The following is a 19,774-nucleotide window of genomic DNA, read 5'->3' on the forward strand; positions in this document are numbered from 1 at the left end:
CCCCACCCCGTCCCCGCTGCCAGTCCTCGATCCCGTTCTCGCTCTCGTGCAGGCAAAGCATTGCTCCGCATTCTCGACTGTCTACTCTACTCACTCTGCTCTACCCTATCTCTCTGACGCTTCCACGCCATCTCACGCTACGTCCTTTCATGCCATGTCATCACTTCTAACGCTCGCTCGATCATACATTCCATTGCACGGCACAAACGCACGTCCTCTACATCTACGTCTACGTCTACAGACTCATGCCTTTCCGCTCTCCCCGCCGTTTCTCTCTTGTCGTCGTGTACTCCTCCACACCCACCTACCCCCATACCACCCAATGAGGAGGAGAGCAAAGAGCCCAACGACTCCCGCTCCAATATACCCAGAAGCGTCGCCCGCTGCGAGCCAGAAGGACCACCAGCTTCCTGCCAACCCGCCCCCACCCGCGCCTTCGTCGGGGGAGTCGTGCGCTTCAGCTGCGGCTGAGCAAGAGGTACAGCGCGATGCTATCAGGGACAGGAGGACTATTGTGCCTATGATTAGGGCGAGGAGGATGGAGAGGGTGGTGAGGAGGAGGGAGAGGGTTGTTGTGGCTGGTGGGGGTAGAGCGTGCCCTGGGAGGGCAGGGTGGTTGGATGAGCCCGCCTTCTCCTCATCGTGCCGCTCCTGCTCCGCCATCTCGATAGGAGAGCAACTTTGCTCCGGCTGATCGGAGTTGACCACCTTTTCGACTGGCGGCGGACTGTTCGCCTCGGTATCGCCGTGCTCATCACTGCGACGCTCCTCCCACAAGGCCCACCACTTTCTCCCCTCCTCCCTCCTCGGCGGTGCATAAGCGTACACCATCAACACACTATCCACGCTATCCACGAGCGTCATTCCCGCAGTAAAAAGCAGTGCAAGCAGCACCACTTTAGCATCGCCTCCCTTCCCCCAATTCCCTGCCTCCTGCTGCGCTTCTGATCCACTCAGGTCCTCCTCTGCGCTGCTCACCCGTCGACCAGCGGCGGCAGAGATGGAGAGTAGGGCAATGGTCGATGCGGTATCGAATCCAAGACCGAAGAGGACCCCGATGGGGTAAAGGTGGTATGGTTGTGTGACGATGCGGAAGAGGGGTCCTGCAAGACGGGTGTAGATGGTGCGTAGCCCGTGCCGTGCAGGGAGCCCTTTCTGCTCACCACCAGCAGTCCCCTCGCCCTCGCCCTCGACCTCACCCTTAATACTTTTCGCTCCTTCATCTTCTTCAACAAGAGTGGAGGGTTCTGTGCTTCCCCTCTTCTTCTTCTCCCTGCGACGACGCCGTATCGCTCTCACGAGGATGACGCTATTGATAATCGCGACCACGATCAAGAAGCTCCCGCTCACCGCCTGCCCTACCACCCCGCCTACCCCGCTTACCCCGTCTAGTCGCGAGGCCACCGAGATGGAGATGGAGATGGCTACCGTTACTGCGACCACTATTGTCGAGTGGCCGAGGGAGAACCATAGACCTACGGTGATGGGTCTTCTCGATCCGCGCGCCGAGGACGAGGAGCGCGGGGAGCTGGCAATGATCTTTCGCGTCGCATTATCGATGGCAGCAATATGGTCCGCATCCAAAGCGTGACGCAGACCGGTGGTCCAGGCTATCAGACATAGGCTGGCAAAGGAGTCTGAGCCGCGTGGAGGGGAAACGAGGAGCGAGGCGATCCAGAGAAGGAGGTTGGTGGCTACCAGTAGGGAGAGGAGGAGGATCGAACGAAGAAAGAGAGTCGGACGACGTCGGATACGCCAGCGTGTGGGGAGGGAAAGGGGGAGCATGCTGCGAGGCGGGAGAGAGAGGAGGTAAGAAGAGATGGGTGAGACGAGGCTGGTATTGGAAATAGTTGCATCGACTCGCCCTCCCGCCCCACATTGAGAAGGAAGGGAGCAGCGAGCGAGCGAGCGAGCAAGCCACTTATGCGAGATAAGGCGGGCGGCGACTTTTTCCTGGATCCAAAGGCCAGTCGCGCCAATTGCAATTGGCGCTGCGGGACGGACGGACAGAAGGAAAGTGCCTCCTTTTGACTTTGGCTTCGACTTTCTTTGCTTTCTCACGCCCCATGTGCGGGATTCTCCTTCTCGCTAGAGAGAGAGCAACAGCGTCGTCATCGTCGTCATCGTCAACATCCTTCTCGCCAGTATGGGACTCAGGTCTAGAGGATGCATGTAAATGTCGCGGTCCACATGCTCATGATTCTCCCGAGCGGGCAAGCGGCTCCCTCTCGCTTCGATTGACAGCTTCGGTCCTCTCGCTACGAGGGGATGACTTGACGAGCCAACCCTTCGTCTCTCCAGACGAACGCTACCTCTTTGCCTGGAATGGGCAGGTCTACTCGATCAACGAAGGTGCCGAGCGCTCAGCATGGGCGTCTGAGCGACTTGGACGAGGCGAGAACGATGGACGCATTCTCTTCGACTGGTTCTGTGATGCTGCGCACGAGAAGGGGGTTGAGGCGGCTTTGCAGGAAGTCTTTGCCTCTTCTGCACTGCAGGATGCTGAGTGGGCTATGGTGCTCGTCGATACACATACAGGCTCCGTCTACTTCGGTAGGGATGCGCTTGGGCGACGATCACTCCTCGTCTCTCAGAAGGACGGCGAGCTCGTCCTAGCCTCTGTCGCCTCTCCAGAAGCCATCGACGTCAGTCTAGCATTCAAGGAGGTGGATTGCTCCTCCCTCTGGCAATGGCAGCTCGGCCATCTCACCACACTTATGCCGCGCAACGCCGAACGGCTCCTCCTCTGCCCTACAGACACGTTCGCCGACCCGACAGACTCGGAGCGTCAAGCGGCCCTGGATAGTATACAGGCTGCCCTCCTCGAGAGCGTCCGGCGCAGAGTCACTACAGTGCAAGGCGTCACAGCACAAGAGAAGGCGCCGCCCATTGCCATCCTCTTCTCCGGCGGGCTGGACTGTACCATTCTTGCCTACTTGGCGCATCAGGTCGTACCTGAGAGCCAGGGCATCGACCTCATTAATGTCGCCTTTGAGAACCCGAGGGTGCTTGCTGCGGGCAAAAAGGCTGGCTCGAACTCATCATCACCATCGGCGTCAAGCTCCTTCGACACGCCAGATCGCCTACTCAGCAGACGAAGCCTCGCGCAACTGCAATCTCTCGCGCCGGATCGACTTTGGAACCTGGTGGAGATCGATGTCCACTATTCCTCCTACCTGGCACATAAGCCTACTATTCTCTCCATCATGCACCCCAGCGAAAGTGTCATGGATCTCTCTCTGGCCTCTGTCCTCTACTTCGCCTCAAAAGGCTCAGAACACTCGATTGGGCCTCGCGTATACATCTCCGGCCTGGGGGCGGACGAGCTCTTCGGCGGCTACTCACGCCATCGTGGCGCCTTTGCCTCTGGCGGATGGGCTCGAGCCGTCGATGAGCTTCAGATGGATCTGGATCGTCTCCCCACCCGCAACCTAGGGAGGGACGATCGTGCCGTCTCTTCGCATGGGCGCGAGGCACGTTACCCTTTTCTTGCGGCGCCTGTCCTCCAGCTTGCGGCAAGACTGCCCGTGAGAGTCAAGGCGGAGTGGGGTAGAGGGGAAGGGGTAGGGGACAAATTGCTACTTCGGATGTTGGCGCGCGAGAGGTTGGGGTTGGGAGAGGTGGGGAGGGAGAAGAAGAGGGCAATGCAGTTTGGGGCGAGGAGCGCTAAGATGGAGGTGGGGGCGAGTAGGGCCAAGGGACATCATAGTGTGGCGAGAGAAGCCGAGATTGAGGAAGGGGAGGGCACGGATGCCGAATGTCCCAGCGAGGTGTTTACTACACTTTGCTACGATGATAGAGGGGGCGTCACAGTCGATGATCTGCTGAGGCCGATCATGCGCGTCAAGAATGTCAGCACGGCTGCACCAACGAAGGCCGACCTCATCACCACAACGGCCATCCAGCACCCTCTTCACGCACACATCCCCTTGCTCCTCGCCCACCTCACGCGGCTTCGCACCTCCACCCTCGCTTTGGCCCGCACCTGGCCAACACGATGGGGTCTTGCGGCCCAATCACAGTCGGTTGACGGCTGGGCAAAGGCGTCCCTCGATCACCTTGCGTCAGAGCTTGCCAAAGGTTCTGGAGAGAAACGGCGCGTTCGCTGGTCTGTAGGCCGTGAGGGGCAACGCAAGGTGGTGCAGGCGAGCATGGCCCCTCCAGCAGCTGAGCCGCTCCTTGTGCGTCTTGACAACCAGACAACGTCGATCACACGCGAGGAGCTCCTGGTCAACAAGACGGACCGACGCAGCATGTACGATGAAGCGCGTGCTCGTGTCAATGCCACTCTGGGCATGCCTTCCTCCGCTGACGCTGAGAAGCAACCCGTCTTCGACGTCCTTCTCTGGACACGGTGCGACGGTAAGCGTCTCCTCACGGAATCTTCCATCGCGAATGTCGTCCTACAGCGGAACGATGGGCAGCTCGTCACGCCCAAACTGAGAGTAAAGGAGGGGGTGGCTTTCCTTCCTGGTCTGATGAGGGAGGAGGCGCTCAGGAGGGGACTGGTGGTGGAGGAGGGTATTGAGATTGATGATGATGAGGAGCTTCTGAGCGGAGGGGTAAAGATCTGGCTCTGTAATGCATTAAGAGGATTCTTTGAGGTGAGACTCGTACCATAGAAGCAATTGTACCACCATGGCATCGCAAAGTATCTTTGGCGCGCTTTCGCCCCCATCGCCTCCACAGCTCAGTCCGCCATTCGCTTCTGCCCTTTGTCTTCACTCTCTCGACACCGGCTCCTCAACAGCGCAAGCCAAGCCAAGCCGAGCCAAGCTAGGAGAGCTCAAATAGGCAGAAAAGGAATGCAACAAGACTCAGGCGTACCCACGCTCGACTCGCTTCGCAATCTCCTCCCGACCACCTTTGCCGGTGGCCAAGCAGGACAGCAGCTGCAAAGCGTCGAATCCCTCGCCCGCCTCTGGGCAGGCTATGGATGGATCCTGCGACTACACTTCGTGGCAGATGAAAGCGAGGTACCTCCTACCGCCATCCTCAAGTATGTGGATGTCGCTGGTGCCATCACAGCGGATGCGGGTCATGCTGGGCATGGGCACGGGCATCAAGGGCTAGACGAAGGCACAACGCGCAAGCTGGCCTCGTATCGCGTAGAGGCCAATTACTACCAATACCTCTCGTCCCTCTTTAATGAGCCCTCTGGCTCCTCCTCCTCCTCCCTTGCGCCAACATGGCGCCCCTTCGCCTCCGTGCCGCGCTTCCTCGGCCCTTGCCAGCCTTCAACCGAGCGAGCGCCATTACTGCTCCTCCTCGAGGACGTGCAGCCCACTCATCCAGTGATGGGCATAAAGCCCACGGAGATGACGTGGGGACAATGTCTTGCAGCTTTAAATTGGTTTGCAGGGTTTAATGCTTGCTATTGGGGGCTTGATGAGGGGCAGGCTGAGATGTGTCCCCCACCGAGGGAGTTGATGGCCGCTACTCGGGGTCGTGCTGAGCGTGGCGGGGAGCCGTGGAGTGGAAAAGGGGTTTGGCAGTATGGCACGTACAAGTGAGTGATCGGAAAAGCGTTACGATCCTCATAGCGAAGGGACGGCTCACCACTCTTTGGCCGTGCGGATCCTACAGCTATCTCTCCACTCGACTCGACGAGCTCAAGCGCATTCCTGCCTCCTCGCCCTTCGCTGAGTTGCGTGGTCCGCTAGCTTTTGCGGTCGAGTGGCTGCTTTTGGAGGGAGATAGACGAGGGGATAAGACGAGATCAGGCAGGACACTCGTACACGGCGATGCTAAGCTGGCGAATATGGCGTTTGCGCCTAGTGACGAAGACGGCGACGAGGCGTGGCACGAGGCAGCCTCAGCCGCTGCCGCTGCGACTCAAGTATCTACCTCGACCTCCTCCTCACACCCTCCGAGCCGGTATCACGTTAGCACCTATGATTTCCAGTACGTTGGGCTGGGCATAGGCGTGCAGGACCTCGTCAAGTTCATTACGGTTGCCGTGCCCGTCGAGTGGCTGTGGCAGGAGAGGCGGAGCACGACTACTGAGGAGCAGGGCAAGGAGGTCGAAGCGCTAAGCAAGGGAGAAGAGGGATTGCTGCGCTTCTACTATACCCGCCTTACAACCCATCTGCAAAGTAGAAGCCTTTCGCCTGACTACACATTCCCGCAGCTCCTCGCCGACTGGGACCTCGCCCTCATAGCCTGGCTGCGCTTCACTGAGGGCTGGGTGAACCCAGTCGCCGCCAAGAATGAGAAGAAGGACCACAAGGCACAGTGGCTCACACGTCGAGGCTTGGAGATACTCAACCGTTCGGGCTGGAAGGAGAGTGTGCTGCAGAGGTGGGAGAAGGCGGGCAAGCCAGGTGGTGAGATGCTCGACGAACTGTCGCTATAGTCCGGTATTGTAATGCATTAGAGAAGCCACCCCCAACAGCACAAAAGCCACGACGAGACACGAAAGTCACGCCCCACGCTCGCCCGCTCGCCTACTCATCGCTCCTCGTGTCCGTCAGACTGAACTCGCCCGCCTTAGCTGCCTCAATCTTCCCCTTTACCTTCTCATAGATGGCAAAGACAACTGCCTGTCCCGGGGCAACCCTAGCCACACGCGGGGTAATACCCTTCCAGAATGCAGAGATTCCCTCCTGAGCCCACATCTCGCCTGCGACCTTCATGACACGGGAGATGGCCGTCTCTCCCTCGATCTTGGATGCGCGTTGGATGCGCGTCTTGATCGTGTCGATGGGAGCGTTGGAGAAGGGGCCCAGGGCGCCTGAGATGAGACCCATGGCGGCTGTTTCGTACGAGGGGAGCTCAGAGGTGCCGTGATAGCGTTGCGCGAGGTTCTTGAGCTCTTGGTAGGCGGTGAAGTTGGCGGCTGGGGGCGGGGAAAGGGGGGAGCAAAGGAGATGGTCAGCGAACTATTCTAGATGGAGGAAATGACGCGGATCTCCTTTGGAAGCGCGCCCGCCGCCTGCTCACCTTGATTTGTAGCTTGACGAGCAGCAGTCAATGCTACACCGCGGTAGAGGGTCATGAACCCTTCCTCCCTGATTATAGTGTAAAGCGCATGCGCCGCATTTCTGTACCTCGGCACCTCGAGCGGATCAGCAAGGGAATGCTGTTGTGCCTGCAATCGAATCTTGACGACCTCCATTGGATTCACAACCACTACAGCCTCGGTGGTACCAGCTCCCAGTCCGGCAAGGAAGACGCCAGAAGGATTGGTAATGCCCGTCTGGCGATCCGCGAGAAGGGCCTTGTACTGCTCGAAGGACATGAAGCGGATAGCCATCTTGGGGACGATTCCTGCTACGACGGCACCCAGACCCTTGTAGAGGCCGAGGGGCGTCTCACGACGAACGATGTAGGCGCCCGTTGCGAGGAAACCGCGGGCTTTTTGGCCTGAGGCCTTGCCTCGGCGTGAGAGCTGCATGCGGACCTTGATCGTGTCCAAGGCTGCGGTCACGAGAGAGAGAGAAAAATCGAGATGTTGTGTGAGTAGTGGCTCGGGAATCCCAGGAGGCAATCGTCTCTCTCCAACTCACGATGACATGTGCACGCCTCTGCGAAGCCGGCGATACCGCCAGCGATGAGGTGCGTTGAGGGGGCCACCTTGGGCTTGTTGTTGGGCTGCTTCTTGTCTCCGCCTGCCATGATGGTCAATCTCTACTGTATGCTAGCTGGGATGGGGTGGATGCTTGCTGAAGGATGGGTGGGAAGACAAAGAAGGGAGAAGAGGGTGTCCTCCGGATCGAGAGTGTGTGCGTGAGTGAGGCCTACGGCACGACAACTTGTCTCGAGGTCTCACCTCGACCTCTCTCTCTCTCTCTATCCCGCTTTCCCCGCATCGCAGGCATGACGCTGCGTTGCTGCAACACGGCGCCGTCTCGCAGTCCGGCTCAAGGGGAGCGGAACAAGCGTGTGAGAGCTTGCCGGAAGAAGCCGGTCAATTGAGACGCCGCGTGGCTTGGGCGAAAGAGAGGCGGCTGTTGCTGATGAGGAGCGTGATCGCCAGCGTGTGAAGGCAGGTATATCTGATGAGCAAAAAGGGGTGCGGGTGCAGCTAGCAGCAACAAATCGTTTTCGAGGGATCGTGACGAACATGGGTCGCGGGCATGAGGACTATGAGGTTGCATTCAGGCCGGCCTCCGACTTGACCCTCGCGTGAGGATCAGCAAGGCGTTGGCGCCTGACAGCCGCAGTAGCTCTGGCTACTCTATGGGAGCCAGACTGACGCCCTCGACGCCGACGCAAATGAATGAGCGGCGATGTGCAATGTAGATGCTCGCGTGGGCATGGGCGGGCGACATTCGCGGGCGGCACTTGATTGCTTAGTCAGCAAAGATCCTCGCTCCTTTGTTCGTCTTCTTTGTCCCCCGCTTTCTCTCGCGTGGCACTACTCTGAGCTCATCAACCATCACCATACTCATTCCGACCACGCCGCCTTAGAAAGCATTGTCCTCTCTCTCCTCGAACGACTTTGGCAGCGGCCCTTGAAACGGAATAGGAGGCAAGAGACAAAGCCCCGTTTGCCCTCTTGGTCCGCCGGTCCGCCTGTCCGTCCGCCTCCCAAATCAAATCAAAGGGTCCAAGTCCACTCTGGCTCGGCGCTCAGCTCGCGCTTAGCACTCGTCCGACATCCCATCGCGAGCTCATCACTCAACCGTCCCCCTTGCCCTTGCCTCATCACTACCACCACGCGCGCAGCATGGCCTGGACAGCCCAACATCACGGCATGGACGGTCTCCTTCCGCAGGGCTACTGGGGTCCCATCACCTCCTCCCTTCTCTGGTGCGAGGACAAGTATCGGTGGAGCAAGTACATCGCCGAGCCGATGAATAGTGTGACCAACTTGGCATTCATAGCCCTCGCCCTGTACGGCGCTCGCAACTCCCTGCGCTCAAAGTTGCCCTGGCGCTATACCGTCACCAATTTGGGGATCGCTCTAGTTGGGCTGGGCTCGCTGGCATTTCATGCTACACTGCTGTACGAGGCACAGTTGCTCGACGAGTTGCCGATGATTTATACGAGTCTCTGTCTCTCCTACTGTATCCTGGAGGATTCGAGGCGAAATGATCCCAAGGGCAAGAAGTATGGCGTATCATTACCGCTCGGTCTAGCTGGGTCGGGTGGACTGATTACTGCAGGTTACCTGGCACTGCCGAACCCGATATTGCATCAGGTGGCTTATGCTGCCATCCAGATTGCCACCACGGGGAGGGTGCTCTGGCTCCTCTTTGCCGCTGGATCACCGCTGGGTAAACTGGATGACGGCGGCGAGGCGAGACGCAAACGGGCTATGATCAGGAAGAGCTACGTCTTCGGGACTGCCGTCTTCTTGCTGGGATTCGCGATTTGGAACATTGATAATGCATTGTGGGTGGCATGACGGTAGCGAACAGCTGGCACATCAATGCTGACAGACGATCTCTCCCCTCTCCTCCCTTGCCTGCACGCGCAGCTGCGACTCCCTCCGCGTCGCACGCCGCTACGTAGGCTACCCATTCGCGGTCCTCCTCGAGGGCCACGCGTGGTGGCATATGCTCACAGGCTACGGTGCATACCACCTCGTAGCTTCCGCCGGGCTCCTCGGCATGATCCTCAAGGACGATGCTCACACGTGGACCTTCAAGGGTTGCGATGCCCCCTCGGCGGGTGCGAGGAGACGGGCTTTCTTGCTGCCAGAGGTGGCGCCTGATAAGGCTGCGGTGGCCAAGAAGAAGGGAGCGGCTGTGATGAATGGTCACGCGAATGGCAAAGCCATGGCAGACTGAGGGTTTATATATGACGCGATAATACCATCTCGATGACCCTGCTTACAGGTCGAGACCAAACCCGCCAGCATCTTGACTGTGAACGTGCTCAGCGGGCCGCCTCACCGTCTCATGTCGCCGCTCCTGCGGCTCGCGTTGCTGTTGCTGCCCCTCTTGTGCTCTCTGACTCTGCCGCATTACCTCCTCTTCCTCCCTCTTCAACCTTCCCCACTCCTTCCAACTAGGCAGGAGGCCACTCATGGCCGAGTCGGCCTGTCCCTCGCCCCTACCCTCAGCAGCTTCACCCAGTCTGGCCATATCAGTCAACATTGCCACCCCCATCAGGCCGCGGCGCATATCCGCGTCAGAGGGGAAGGGGAGGGTGTACGGCGCAGAGGAGGTGGACGCGGCCGGATCCACCAGAGGCGCTTGAGAGGCTGAGCCGTTGGCAGCGGCTTCACGGTTTTGCTGCTCGGCGAGGGCGAGAAGAAGGAGCGAGGAAGAGCCACCGGCTGGTTGTGGCGGTTGCTGCTGTTGCTGCTGCTGTTGTTGCTGCGATTGTTGTTGGCCAAAAGTCGTTGCGGGCGTGGCAGATTCGGCTGGAGTAGCTGAGGATGACGGGTGGGCTTCGCCATTCTTGTTGTCGCCTTCTGCGACGTCGCGCATAGAAGTGTCCTCTCCTGTCTGCTCTCCTGCTTGTCCATCTTGGCCTTGCGCCGTAGGCACAGCTGCTCCTGTCTCGCCGACCTTTTCCTTCGCTAGTATCGCAGCCGCTCCACCCCACCCAGGCGGGGCCGAAGTAGTACGGGCAAGCTCGGCCGCGTACGCTAGAACATCCGCCCTGTTCACCAATCTGAACCCAGACTGAACCTGTCCACCCTTCCCAGACTGTGCTTCTTTTTCTCCCACGCGCCCAGCGTGCCCTGCCCCTCTAGCAAGCAATTCCCTCAACTCCCCCGCCGCGTCCCTCAACTTCCTAACCCTCTCCCTTCTCGCTCGACGCAGCCTCCCGACCTCCTCTGAGAGGGAAGCTATACGCACTGTATTGGCGCGATGCGTTCTTGCGCGGAGCAGAGCTTCATCCAGCGATGCGTGCACCATGATCAGGCTGGGTAGCAAGGTTGCCGGAGTGATGGAGGAAGACGCGGACGACCCGCTCCAGATGGGGAGAGAGGCGAGGGAGGAGGGAGGCTCCTCCAGCTCGTCGTCATGTTCGTCGTCTTGCCTGATTCCACGATGGATCGATCGACTTTGCTTGCCTGGTCGAGGGATTGGGTCTGGCGGTAGGGCTGAGCCGGAGAAGGAAGACTGCAAGCTCGTGAGGAGTGCCTGGACTATTTGGGAGGACAGCCTGAAATGGAGCAGGAGCTCTGCGCCCATCGGCCTGCCGTGATCTGCCTCCTCGCTACCACGCACTCTCTTAGCTGGAATCATTTGCGCTGCAGTCTCAGCAGCCGTCGTCGTCGCTTCGAATCGTGCCTTCCTCCTCTCCTCCGCCCTCATCCCTTCCAACTGCCTAATGGCAACCGTCTGCTCCTCTATCCCCCACTTTGCGCCCTCCATCCCTCTACAAGCCTTCTCCGCCTTGCGATAGACGTCACGTAGTTCACGTGCTTCGCGAAGGAGGGAGAGGCTCAGCTCAGTAGGAGTGGAGGAGGAAGCTGCGTCGCCAGGAGCGGCGGAGGAGGAAGAGAAGAGAAAGTCGTACAGGGAATGGTCGTCCTCCGATACTGCGCCGAGGGCTATCGAAGGACCGGTGGACGATGTCGCTGCTTCTGGCTCAGCCTTTGCTCTGCTAGTAGCGCTGCCATTGTCCTCTAGCTTGGACTCAGCACCACCTTCTTTCGCGATGGGCGTCGAAAGGGACTGACCGTCCTTTGCCGCCTGCTGTAGCATGCCCACAATTCGCTGCAGGCGGGGAAGAATGCTCCTCACTAGATGAGGGTCGAGAACATCGTCCTCGCCGCTGCTACTGGCGGCGCCAGACTGTCCTTCCTTTGAGCGAGACATGCTGCCGTAGATGGTGAAACGCGAAGGGAGGCGAAGCAGCCAAGTTCGGATCGAGGCACAAAGGATCGACGAGAGAAAGCGACGCACGGACGGCCAGTCAACTTCAGCCACGCGGCACGACGTTCAGGCAAGTCGATGGTGAGATCAAGGTGTCAGAATGATGATGAGTGATTAGAGGAGTGCAGCGAAATGTAGAGTAAAACGAAAGAATGGGACAAACTATCACGACAGATCCGCACAGACCGCTCGTAAGCACATGCCTACTTCTTTTCCTCGTCCTTCCCCTTGTCTCCATCCCCTCCGCCAGCGCCTACGCCCGGTACCAGATGCGAGAGGGCAGACGTGGCTGCGTTGATGACCGAGGAGGGAGCGCCGAGCAGTGAAGAGGGAGCAGCGGTGGTGCTTCCCTTCTTGTCCGAGGACTGATGAGCAGTGGCCTGGCCGTCACTTGCGGGGGTCTCCTTGCCATCCAATCCACCTAGGAGCGTCGACCCAGACGAAGCGCGACTAGAGCTCGATCGGCTGCCTCCGGGCGTCCTCACCTCCGCGGCGGACGACGACAACACTGCTTCGCCCTTGGTACCGGCCTCCATCCTCAACGCAGCCAGATCAGTGTGGTGCCCTGTCCCGCTCTTGCTGCTCGCACCACTACTCCTCCTCCTCAACTGCTTAGCAAAATCGTCCCCGGCATCCAGCGCTGGTGACCCAAAGGCTCCCTGCTCGAAGCGCGGACGCGGGATCAGGTCGGTCGTGTAGCGTCGGAAGTCCGGGCTAGGCTTCTGCGGCGTGAGGACGACGTCGTCGCGATCTGGAGGGAACTGGCTCGCTACGCCCTCCAGGTCGAGATGTTGCACCGCGCTGCTCGTCGTGCTGTCGACGCTTCCTCGGGGCTTGTGACGAGCAGAGTCGGGTAGCAGGCGAAGGGAGGCGGAGCGTGTGGGAGCATTCTCCACAGAGGGAGTGCGCGGGGGCATACCAACGCGATCCTTGCTGGCCTGACGTTCTTCACCTTCTTGCGGGCGAGGGGCGTTGCTGATCGCACGACGACGGTAGCGTGGTTGCTGAGCTGCCGGGTCATCTGGTCCACCGCCTACAGAGATGCTGTTGAGCGTCTGACGAGGGCCGCGCACTGCCTGCGTAGTGGCGGGAGGGGCACTGCTAGCTACCACTGTGTCGTCAGCCGCGACTGAGCTGGGCGTCTCCTGATTAGGCGTGCCCCCCGCAGGCGTCATAGCGATGCTGGACTTGGTTGGGCCAGAAGGAAAGGCCCTGCCTCCCATGTGCTCGCCCAAGGCCGACTCTCCAGAGGGGGTGATGGGGGAGGGGGCCGTGCCCGTGTCTGTGCTGTAAGGATCGGGCGAAGAGAGAGCGCCAAGTCCATGGCTATTGCGCTTGACGCGGGAGAGGTCTGAGCTTGACCCACCCGACGAGGAGCCGGAGGATGCTTCGGAGGGTAGACCAGGCCGAAGAGAATCCATACCACCGCCCGCGTTGGAGCCGTTCGACTTGGATGGAGTGGTCTTTGCACTTTGGTAGTCCTGACTAGCAGTACTCGCGAACGCGCGACTGCCCACCGACGAGTCATCGAAGCTGTGTCTGCGCGACGACCCGACGTCGTTATCGGGCCCCTCTCCTTCCTCCTCCCCATCCGCATCTCCGTCAGCCGTAGCAGCAGAGTCGGCTGTACTCTCATCCCCATCTTCTCCACTCTCTCCGAACAAGGCTTCATACTCGCCCTTGACCTCGTCCGCCTCTTTTTGAAGCGCGCCCTTGAACTCCTGCAGCGAATTGATCAGCTCCACCTCTGCAAACTTGCTGAAAGGCTCGGGCCGCTCCCATTGCTCGATAATGCCGTGATACGCAGAGAGCCAAGGGTGCTTGAGCGCATCGGCGGCGCTGAGCCTCTCGCGAGGGTCCCAGGCTAAAAGCTTGTCGAGCAAGTCGAGCAGACCAGGCGAGGCACGCTTGAGGATCTTGCTGAGCGGGACCGGTGCTTGCTTCGGCAGAGACTCGACGTAGACGCGAGCACGCTCTGAGCTGATGCGGTCGATGACCGACTGCGAAGGTGGGCCAAGCACGCTGTGGATGCGCGCAATCTGGTCGACGTAGTCTTTGCCGTCGAACAAGGGCTTGCCAGACGCCAGCTCCGCGAGAATACACCCGACGGACCACATGTCGATCTCTGTGCCGTAGCCCTCGCGGAACCCTAGCATGATCTCGGGAGCGCGATACCAGCGCGTGGAAACGTACTCGGTGAGCGGGCCGCCGGGGAAGTCGAGGCGGGAAGTGCGGATTGGCGGCAGCGTCTTCGGAGGGATTGAGGTCGCAGATGAGGATGACGGCCCGTCGACCTGCGGCGCATCTGCCACTTTGCTTGATTCTTCTTCTTCGGTCGCGGGACCAGCAAAGGCCCTCGCTAGACCAAAGTCACAGATGAACAGAGCGCAGTCGGCGTTGACGAGGAGGTTGCCCGGCTTGAGGTCGCGATGAATGATGTTGGCTGCGTGCATGTGGCGTACTCCTCGTAGCAGCTGGGCTGCAAAGTACTGCAAGTGGGCATCGGAGAGGGCCTGACCAGAGCGGATGATCTGGCTGAGGTCGGCCTCGCTCGCTGAGAGGACGAGGTAGATTTCGGAAAAGTCCTGGCAGCGTGGCGCGGGAGAGGGAGGGCATGATGATTAGTTGGGGAGCGACGCATATAGTCGCCGCACCGCCCGTACTCACGATGAATGTGGTATCAAAGTCGATGAGGGCCGTGCAGTTCTGATTCTTGAGCATATGTCTGAGCACTGCCACCTCGCGCAGCGCCCTCCTCGCGAGCACGTCTCGCTCAAAGACGCGCGTGACCTTCTTGATGGCTACGTTGGTATCGAGCTCTTCATCTCGAGCTAGTGCAACGCATCCGTATGCACCGATGCCCAGCTCGCGTAGGAAGGTGTAGCGCTTGGGTACGTGGAAAGGAACACCTAAACAGCTAAAGGAATGGTAGCCCTTTGCTGCCAGCTTGTGAGCCGAGAGCGGGTGGTCTTCGCTATTGTGTCGGGGAAGATTCGGGGGCGGATTTGTACTGGATGCATTAGAGGCTTTGCGTGTCGTCCTTGACCTTGATCGCATCCCTTGCCTCTGGCCGACTTGCTGCACCTGAGCGGCAGATGCTACGCTAGCGCTTGTACATGAGGACGCCGTTGCCGACAGCGGCACAGCGGGTGCGGGTGCGGATGGCTGAGAGGATAGTGAGGTTGCCTCATTGCTGTTGTTGACTCGAGTGGCAGAAGAGCGACGAGGAGGCGTCGTCTTTGCTGGGGGCGTGGCTACTCTATGTGGTGCTGACGACGACTCGGCGACGGGCTGGTCCGCCGTCGCCGCCGCCTTCTCGTGATTGATGTCCATTTCGCTGTCCCCCGAGGACGGGGAGTAAGGTGCGCCCTTGTCCTCGCTGCGGACGATGCGCGAGACTTGTCCCTTGAGAGCAGCTGCGTTTGCAGCCAAATAGCTATAGAGGGCGTAAGACGTCTGTTGGACTACAATGGTGGGCCAGAGGCGGTAGAGGCGGTGGAGCTAAAGAGAGAAGCAGAAGCGCCGATTGGTTGGACCTTAAGGGCGGTGGCGGCCACGAATCAAATGAGTGAGGGGGTGGACCCTACGAAGGAGCGTAATTGGGCGGCGCTCGGCGGCGAGTTCGTGATGCTGTGCCTGACTGAGCGTCGTGATGATCGGCGGCGTAACTCGCCTTGGCTGATGCCGAATGCCAGGATCGCGCTTCTCGGGGCGGGATGATGTTGATGTTGAGGGCAAGCAATTGCTCTTGCTCGTTGCTCCGGGGGATCGCTCGCCGCGGATCGAGAGATGTGTCGTTACGGGCCGCGGGAGACGACGAAGGAAGCTCGAGATTCGAGGCTCGCGGGGTCAGGAGCAGGGGCCGTACGGCGGGGGGGAGGTGAGGAGACGAGGGAGAGAGATTGCCGTCGGCGCGCGTGACCAGCTACGTGTGTGGCTGATTGGCTCGCTCTGGCTAGGAGAGAGAGGAGATGTCGCACGACTCGCGGATTGCGGTGTGATGATGAGGATGGTAGTGAGGATGGCAGCAACAATCAGACGACGTCGTGGTCGCGATTATGCGCGTGGGCCTGGTGGTGGGCTCGATCGGCCAAATGTTTAGTGAGTTAGCCAGGCTGAGCGGGCGGCGACGCTCACGCTCGCAGGGTCCGAGCAACGGACGAGGCGAGGCGTGGCGTGAAAGCCTGAGTCAGGTTGTGTGGCGGCAGTCGCGGAAGACAATCGAGACAAGCACTCTGCGAGCGACCAAACAGAGAGTAGTCGCAGATGAGTGGTAGTGACGAGGGAGATGGTAATGAGGATGCGAGAGAAAAGAAAAAGAAGAATCGAGAGGAGCGCCGGGGGGTGAGGGGCGGGGGGAGAGGACTGAGGCTGTGACGAGACAAGACGAGACTCGATGTAGGTTCTCCACGAAAAGCAAACATCAGCCTCGGCGTAGACATACGTCCTCTCTTCACTCGTCAGACTTTGGGGACGACGGCGGGGATGCAATGGGGGCTGGGCTGCGCAGCGAGATCGCGGTAAAAGTGGCGTGGCGCTCGCAGCTCTGCGATGACGGCCGGCGCGGACGATGAGCATCGAGCATCGAGGTGCGAGGTGCAAGGTGCAAGGTGCGAGACGACACACAATCGAGCAGGGAGCAATGAGTGACGAAGGCTGCTCTCACAGCTACACGTTGCTCCCTATTCCTCCATCCCACCGGCGAGACATCACCAAGAATGGGCTGTGACACCTAACCCCCAATTGCCGGCCGTTTGTGAGTGGGTTAGTCGTCGACCGGCCGCCTTGGCTACAGTTAGCTGGGCAATGGACTGTCTGTCACATGGGCCCTCCTTCTTCGCTCTGGTGCCGCCGTCATGATGATGATGAGCCTTGGCCGGCGGTCTCAGAGCACTAAAGAGCTTCATTGCCTCGCCGATGGCCGTTGGCATGCCGGCCGCCGTCTTCGCCGCGGATCACCGAGATATCCTGCCACACGCAGGCGTAGACAGCAATGCCCGACGCCGCCGCCGCCGCCGCCGTCTCTCGTCGATGGCAGGCATGCCTGCACGACGTCTGTCTGTCCGTGGTTCAACTACGACTTCACCCAACCGACACCGCTTCGATGGCGGGATGAACGTTGAACCCTAGTCGCAGCAGTCCAAACGCGCCTCGCAAAAAAATACTCCCCCATCCCCCCGCCCTGCCCCCCTCCCCTTCTGCCGCTCTGCTGCCGCCTTCACGCCGCCCCCGATGCCCTCTCTTTTTTTTTTTGGTTTCGAGGCCGAGGTCACGTCACTAATCCTCACAACTCAGCAGAAGCCGCCTCAGATCTCGGTCTCGATGGCACTTGCCCCGCCACCTCATCGCAGCGGGCGTGTCGTACGTACGAAGAAGTGACGAGGAGAGGAGCAGCCTTGTCCTGTCGACTGCAACGCGACGCATCCGTCTCAACTACTCACAGCTCCTCGCTCTCGGACGAATGAGGCGGTCAGATCAGAGTGGCATTGTTGAGCGCGACTCCCAATCACGAGGAGCCCAAATCCGTCAGTCAGTCAGTCAGTCAGTCGGCCAGCCTGTGACATACACACGCCAGGTGGCGGCGGCGAGAGGAAAGTAGCAAAAATAAGTCACGATTAGACTCAGCGGGCATCAGGCGGCGTAGCGTAGCGCAGGGCAGGGCAGCAGCAAGCAAGCAAAGCAAGCAGAGCAAGCAAAGCAAAACAAAGCATGGCAGTGGCGCGGTGTGGCATGGCATGGCATAGCATGGCATTGACCGGCCAAGCAGGCAGGCAGGCAAGCAAGCCAGCCTCTGCCTCCCCCACAATGCAAATGCTAGCAGGCAAGGATAGGGGGGCCTGATTGGCAGCAAAAGGGCGTACACCCCTCTGCGAAGACAGGGGCTTAGCCTACTAGCAAGCGCCGGGACCTGTCCACAGTACCTGTCACATCTTCTTCCGGCATCGACGACAGGCTACGACAGTCGGCCGGTCTGCCGGATAGACTATCCGGAGTCGCGAGCAGTGTGAGAGAGTTCCAGCGTATCGATCCCACCATGCTCATCGCCAGAGCCTTGTAGAGCGCCTCGTTAATGCCCACGAGGTAGGCGCGGTGGCTGGCGTGCTCTTGAAGGCTACGGGAGCTATTCTGAGACGAGAAGGGAAGACAGAGGGAAGCTTTGTGACCGGAGAATCTCAGACATTACCCCACACGACTTCGTCCACGTCTAGGCGCGACACGGGTCACACGTCACACGACACGTCCACGTTTCAGCCAGGTTTACAGATTGATGGATGCGACGGGATGGTTGTTTGAGTGACACGATTGCCATTTGGAGTGGACGATGACTATGATCCCCCTCCTCCGCGACCTTTGCCCCGCCTCCCGCCTCTCTTTGGAGCTCGCGGTGCCGCAGACCCCGGTACTCTGGTCGCTGATGTAGTTGCGCTCGAGCTCGCCTGCGCGCCCTGCCCACCATCGAAGTCAATGCCATTCTCCCCCACGCCATCCTCAGTTCCAGGTATGGCCGGCCTCTCATCCGCAGGCACGTACCGCACATCGAGTCCCTTTGGCTGTCTGGGTCGCTCTATCGCTGTCGTCTCCGGCAGATCGAGCTCCTCCTCGTCCTCACCTGCACTGCGGAAACAATCATCATCCGGATCGATGACAAAGCCGAGCCTTTGGAGCTCCTCTTGCTCCCTCTCGTCTTCGAGATCGTCGTCCTGCTGGGCTGCATCCTCCTCCACCACTGGGGCAGCTGCTGTGGAAGTCGATGCCGTCTCGGTGCCATTCGTCTGCTTCTCTTCGGCTTTTTTCTTCTTCGCGGGCTTGCTCCCATACATCACCTTGCCCTTCTTGCCAATCGTAAGCACCCTAGCCTGTCTCGGTGTGGGGCTATTCCCGCCTGCAACAGTCCCTGCTAGCCCATCAATTTGCCTCGCTCCACCCCTGCCCAGGGCAGCATTGACATTGTCCCTCTGCTGTCTGCCCCTCGAGTCTACACCCCCGCCCAACTCAGGAAAAACATCCACCGCCTGTCCCGCCTGTTTCGCTTTGTCCCTGGCGGCTCTCTGTGCCCTCAGCTGGTCCACCCTCCTCTGCTCCGCTTGTTGTGCCTTGACCCGCTCGTCACTCAACTCTGCCACTAGAGCTGCGCGCTTGCCCTCGTCACCGAGGAGTAGCGTGTGGCACGATGGGCAGGTCGCTCCGGGGTGAAGGGGTGGGGGTGAGTTGAGGCTGCATTGAATTAGCCCGCAGCTGGTGCAGATGGGGATACGATGTGAGGGAGAGTGTCGAAGCGAGCGACAGAAGCATGCCCGGGGACGGGTTGTGATGGGTGCGTCACCGGTGAGGGTTGCGAGATCAGAGTCGAGCTTCTTGATCGCATCGTTTGGGACTAGGTCGAAGGGTGAGGTTGAGGAGGGTGGCGGGGCTGCTGTGGGAGGGGCTGAAGGTGGCGGGCGTGGACTTGAGGGGCCTGCTTGAGGTGATGCTGCCGAGTTGAATGGCTTTGTGGCCTGCTTCGTATCAGCCTTGACCGACGCTCCAGTTGGCGCCTCCCTCGGTGTTATCGTCTTGGCTGGGGGCCACCTCGCCTCCACGTAGCGCTGAGTGAAGCTAGCCTGAGCTGTGCCTGGGCCGATGAGATCCTGCAGCGGGGGCACAGCGAGGGGTCAATGATCATCGAAGGGCGAGGCAAGACCAGGTGTGAGAGCTCACCCCGAGATGATGCCGTACAGCCTGCGCGTCGCTCAGCGTATTGAGGTAGGGGACAAGCTGCGTGGAGACCGTCTCGTTGTCTGCGAGGCAGAGGAGGGAGCCATGAGTCTACTGAATTGCTGAGTAGCTCCGAGACTGAGCCTTCGTACACTCACCTAGCCCGGTGAAAGAAGCAATTTGCCTCGTCACCTCCTGTGGGTCCATCTTGATTGCTCCTTTCTTGATGCTAACACAAACTCGTGGAGTCGCTCGACACGCACGCTCCTTCCTGCCTGTCCGTCCGTCCCTCTCTC

The 19,774-nt window shown here is 59.9% G+C and overlaps 8 protein-coding genes across 8 annotated transcripts; 3 read left to right on the forward strand and 5 right to left on the reverse strand.

Annotated features, from left to right (window-relative positions):
* Positions 1 to 1,303: 1,303 nt before the first annotated feature.
* BDZ90DRAFT_245491 (hypothetical protein) lies at positions 1,304 to 3,820 on the forward strand (the record flags this gene model as incomplete). Its single annotated transcript, XM_025507514.1, has 5 exons — positions 1,304 to 1,572; positions 2,219 to 2,352; positions 2,395 to 2,666; positions 2,697 to 3,677; positions 3,800 to 3,820. The coding sequence occupies 5 exons, from the start codon at positions 1,304 to 1,306 to the stop codon at positions 3,818 to 3,820; spliced, it is 1,677 nt and encodes a 558-aa protein (XP_025363324.1).
* An 894-nt stretch (positions 3,821 to 4,714) lies between these two features.
* Positions 4,715 to 6,621, forward strand: BDZ90DRAFT_128937 (hypothetical protein). Its single transcript, XM_025503354.1, has 2 exons — positions 4,715 to 5,509; positions 5,578 to 6,621. The coding sequence occupies exons 1-2, from the start codon at positions 4,806 to 4,808 to the stop codon at positions 6,353 to 6,355; spliced, it is 1,482 nt and encodes a 493-aa protein (XP_025363325.1). The 5' UTR covers positions 4,715 to 4,805; the 3' UTR covers positions 6,356 to 6,621.
* On the reverse strand, positions 6,337 to 7,749 carry BDZ90DRAFT_249863 (mitochondrial carrier). The gene is made up of 3 exons (XM_025507674.1): positions 7,509 to 7,749; positions 6,943 to 7,419; positions 6,337 to 6,838 (listed from the first exon to the last, which is right to left on the reverse strand). Exons 1-3 carry the CDS (start codon positions 7,615 to 7,617, stop codon positions 6,447 to 6,449), a joined length of 978 nt encoding a protein of 325 aa, XP_025363326.1. The 5' UTR covers positions 7,618 to 7,749; the 3' UTR covers positions 6,337 to 6,446.
* Positions 7,750 to 8,388: 639 nt separating this feature from the next.
* BDZ90DRAFT_230737 (hypothetical protein) lies at positions 8,389 to 9,788 on the forward strand. Its single transcript, XM_025505585.1, has one exon. It carries the CDS (start codon positions 8,672 to 8,674, stop codon positions 9,350 to 9,352), a length of 681 nt encoding a protein of 226 aa, XP_025363327.1. The 5' UTR covers positions 8,389 to 8,671; the 3' UTR covers positions 9,353 to 9,788.
* BDZ90DRAFT_258805 (hypothetical protein) lies at positions 9,780 to 11,726 on the reverse strand (the record flags this gene model as incomplete). Its single annotated transcript, XM_025508106.1, has 1 exon — positions 9,780 to 11,726. One exon carries the CDS (start codon positions 11,724 to 11,726, stop codon positions 9,780 to 9,782), a length of 1,947 nt encoding a protein of 648 aa, XP_025363328.1.
* A 115-nt stretch (positions 11,727 to 11,841) lies between these two features.
* BDZ90DRAFT_128986 (Pkinase-domain-containing protein) lies at positions 11,842 to 15,307 on the reverse strand. Its single transcript, XM_025503356.1, has 2 exons — positions 14,451 to 15,307; positions 11,842 to 14,368 (listed from the first exon to the last, which is right to left on the reverse strand). The coding sequence occupies exons 1-2, from the start codon at positions 15,114 to 15,116 to the stop codon at positions 11,987 to 11,989; spliced, it is 3,048 nt and encodes a 1,015-aa protein (XP_025363329.1). The 5' UTR covers positions 15,117 to 15,307; the 3' UTR covers positions 11,842 to 11,986.
* Positions 15,308 to 15,774: 467 nt separating this feature from the next.
* Positions 15,775 to 16,500, reverse strand: BDZ90DRAFT_128984 (hypothetical protein). The gene has a single exon (XM_025503355.1). The coding sequence runs from the start codon at positions 16,359 to 16,361 to the stop codon at positions 15,882 to 15,884; it is 480 nt and encodes a 159-aa protein (XP_025363330.1). The 5' UTR covers positions 16,362 to 16,500; the 3' UTR covers positions 15,775 to 15,881.
* Positions 16,501 to 18,016: 1,516 nt separating this feature from the next.
* BDZ90DRAFT_129024 (hypothetical protein) lies at positions 18,017 to 19,741 on the reverse strand. Its single transcript, XM_025503357.1, has 3 exons — positions 19,637 to 19,741; positions 19,482 to 19,561; positions 18,017 to 19,411 (listed from the first exon to the last, which is right to left on the reverse strand). Exons 1-3 carry the CDS (start codon positions 19,683 to 19,685, stop codon positions 18,110 to 18,112), a joined length of 1,431 nt encoding a protein of 476 aa, XP_025363331.1. The 5' UTR covers positions 19,686 to 19,741; the 3' UTR covers positions 18,017 to 18,109.
* Between the last annotated feature and the right edge of the window lie 33 nt (positions 19,742 to 19,774).

The sequence above is a fragment of the Jaminaea rosea genome, assembly GCF_003144245.1.
Source record: "Jaminaea rosea strain MCA 5214 unplaced genomic scaffold BDZ90scaffold_3, whole genome shotgun sequence".
Classification (NCBI taxonomy): Eukaryota; Fungi; Basidiomycota; class Exobasidiomycetes; order Microstromatales; genus Jaminaea; species Jaminaea rosea.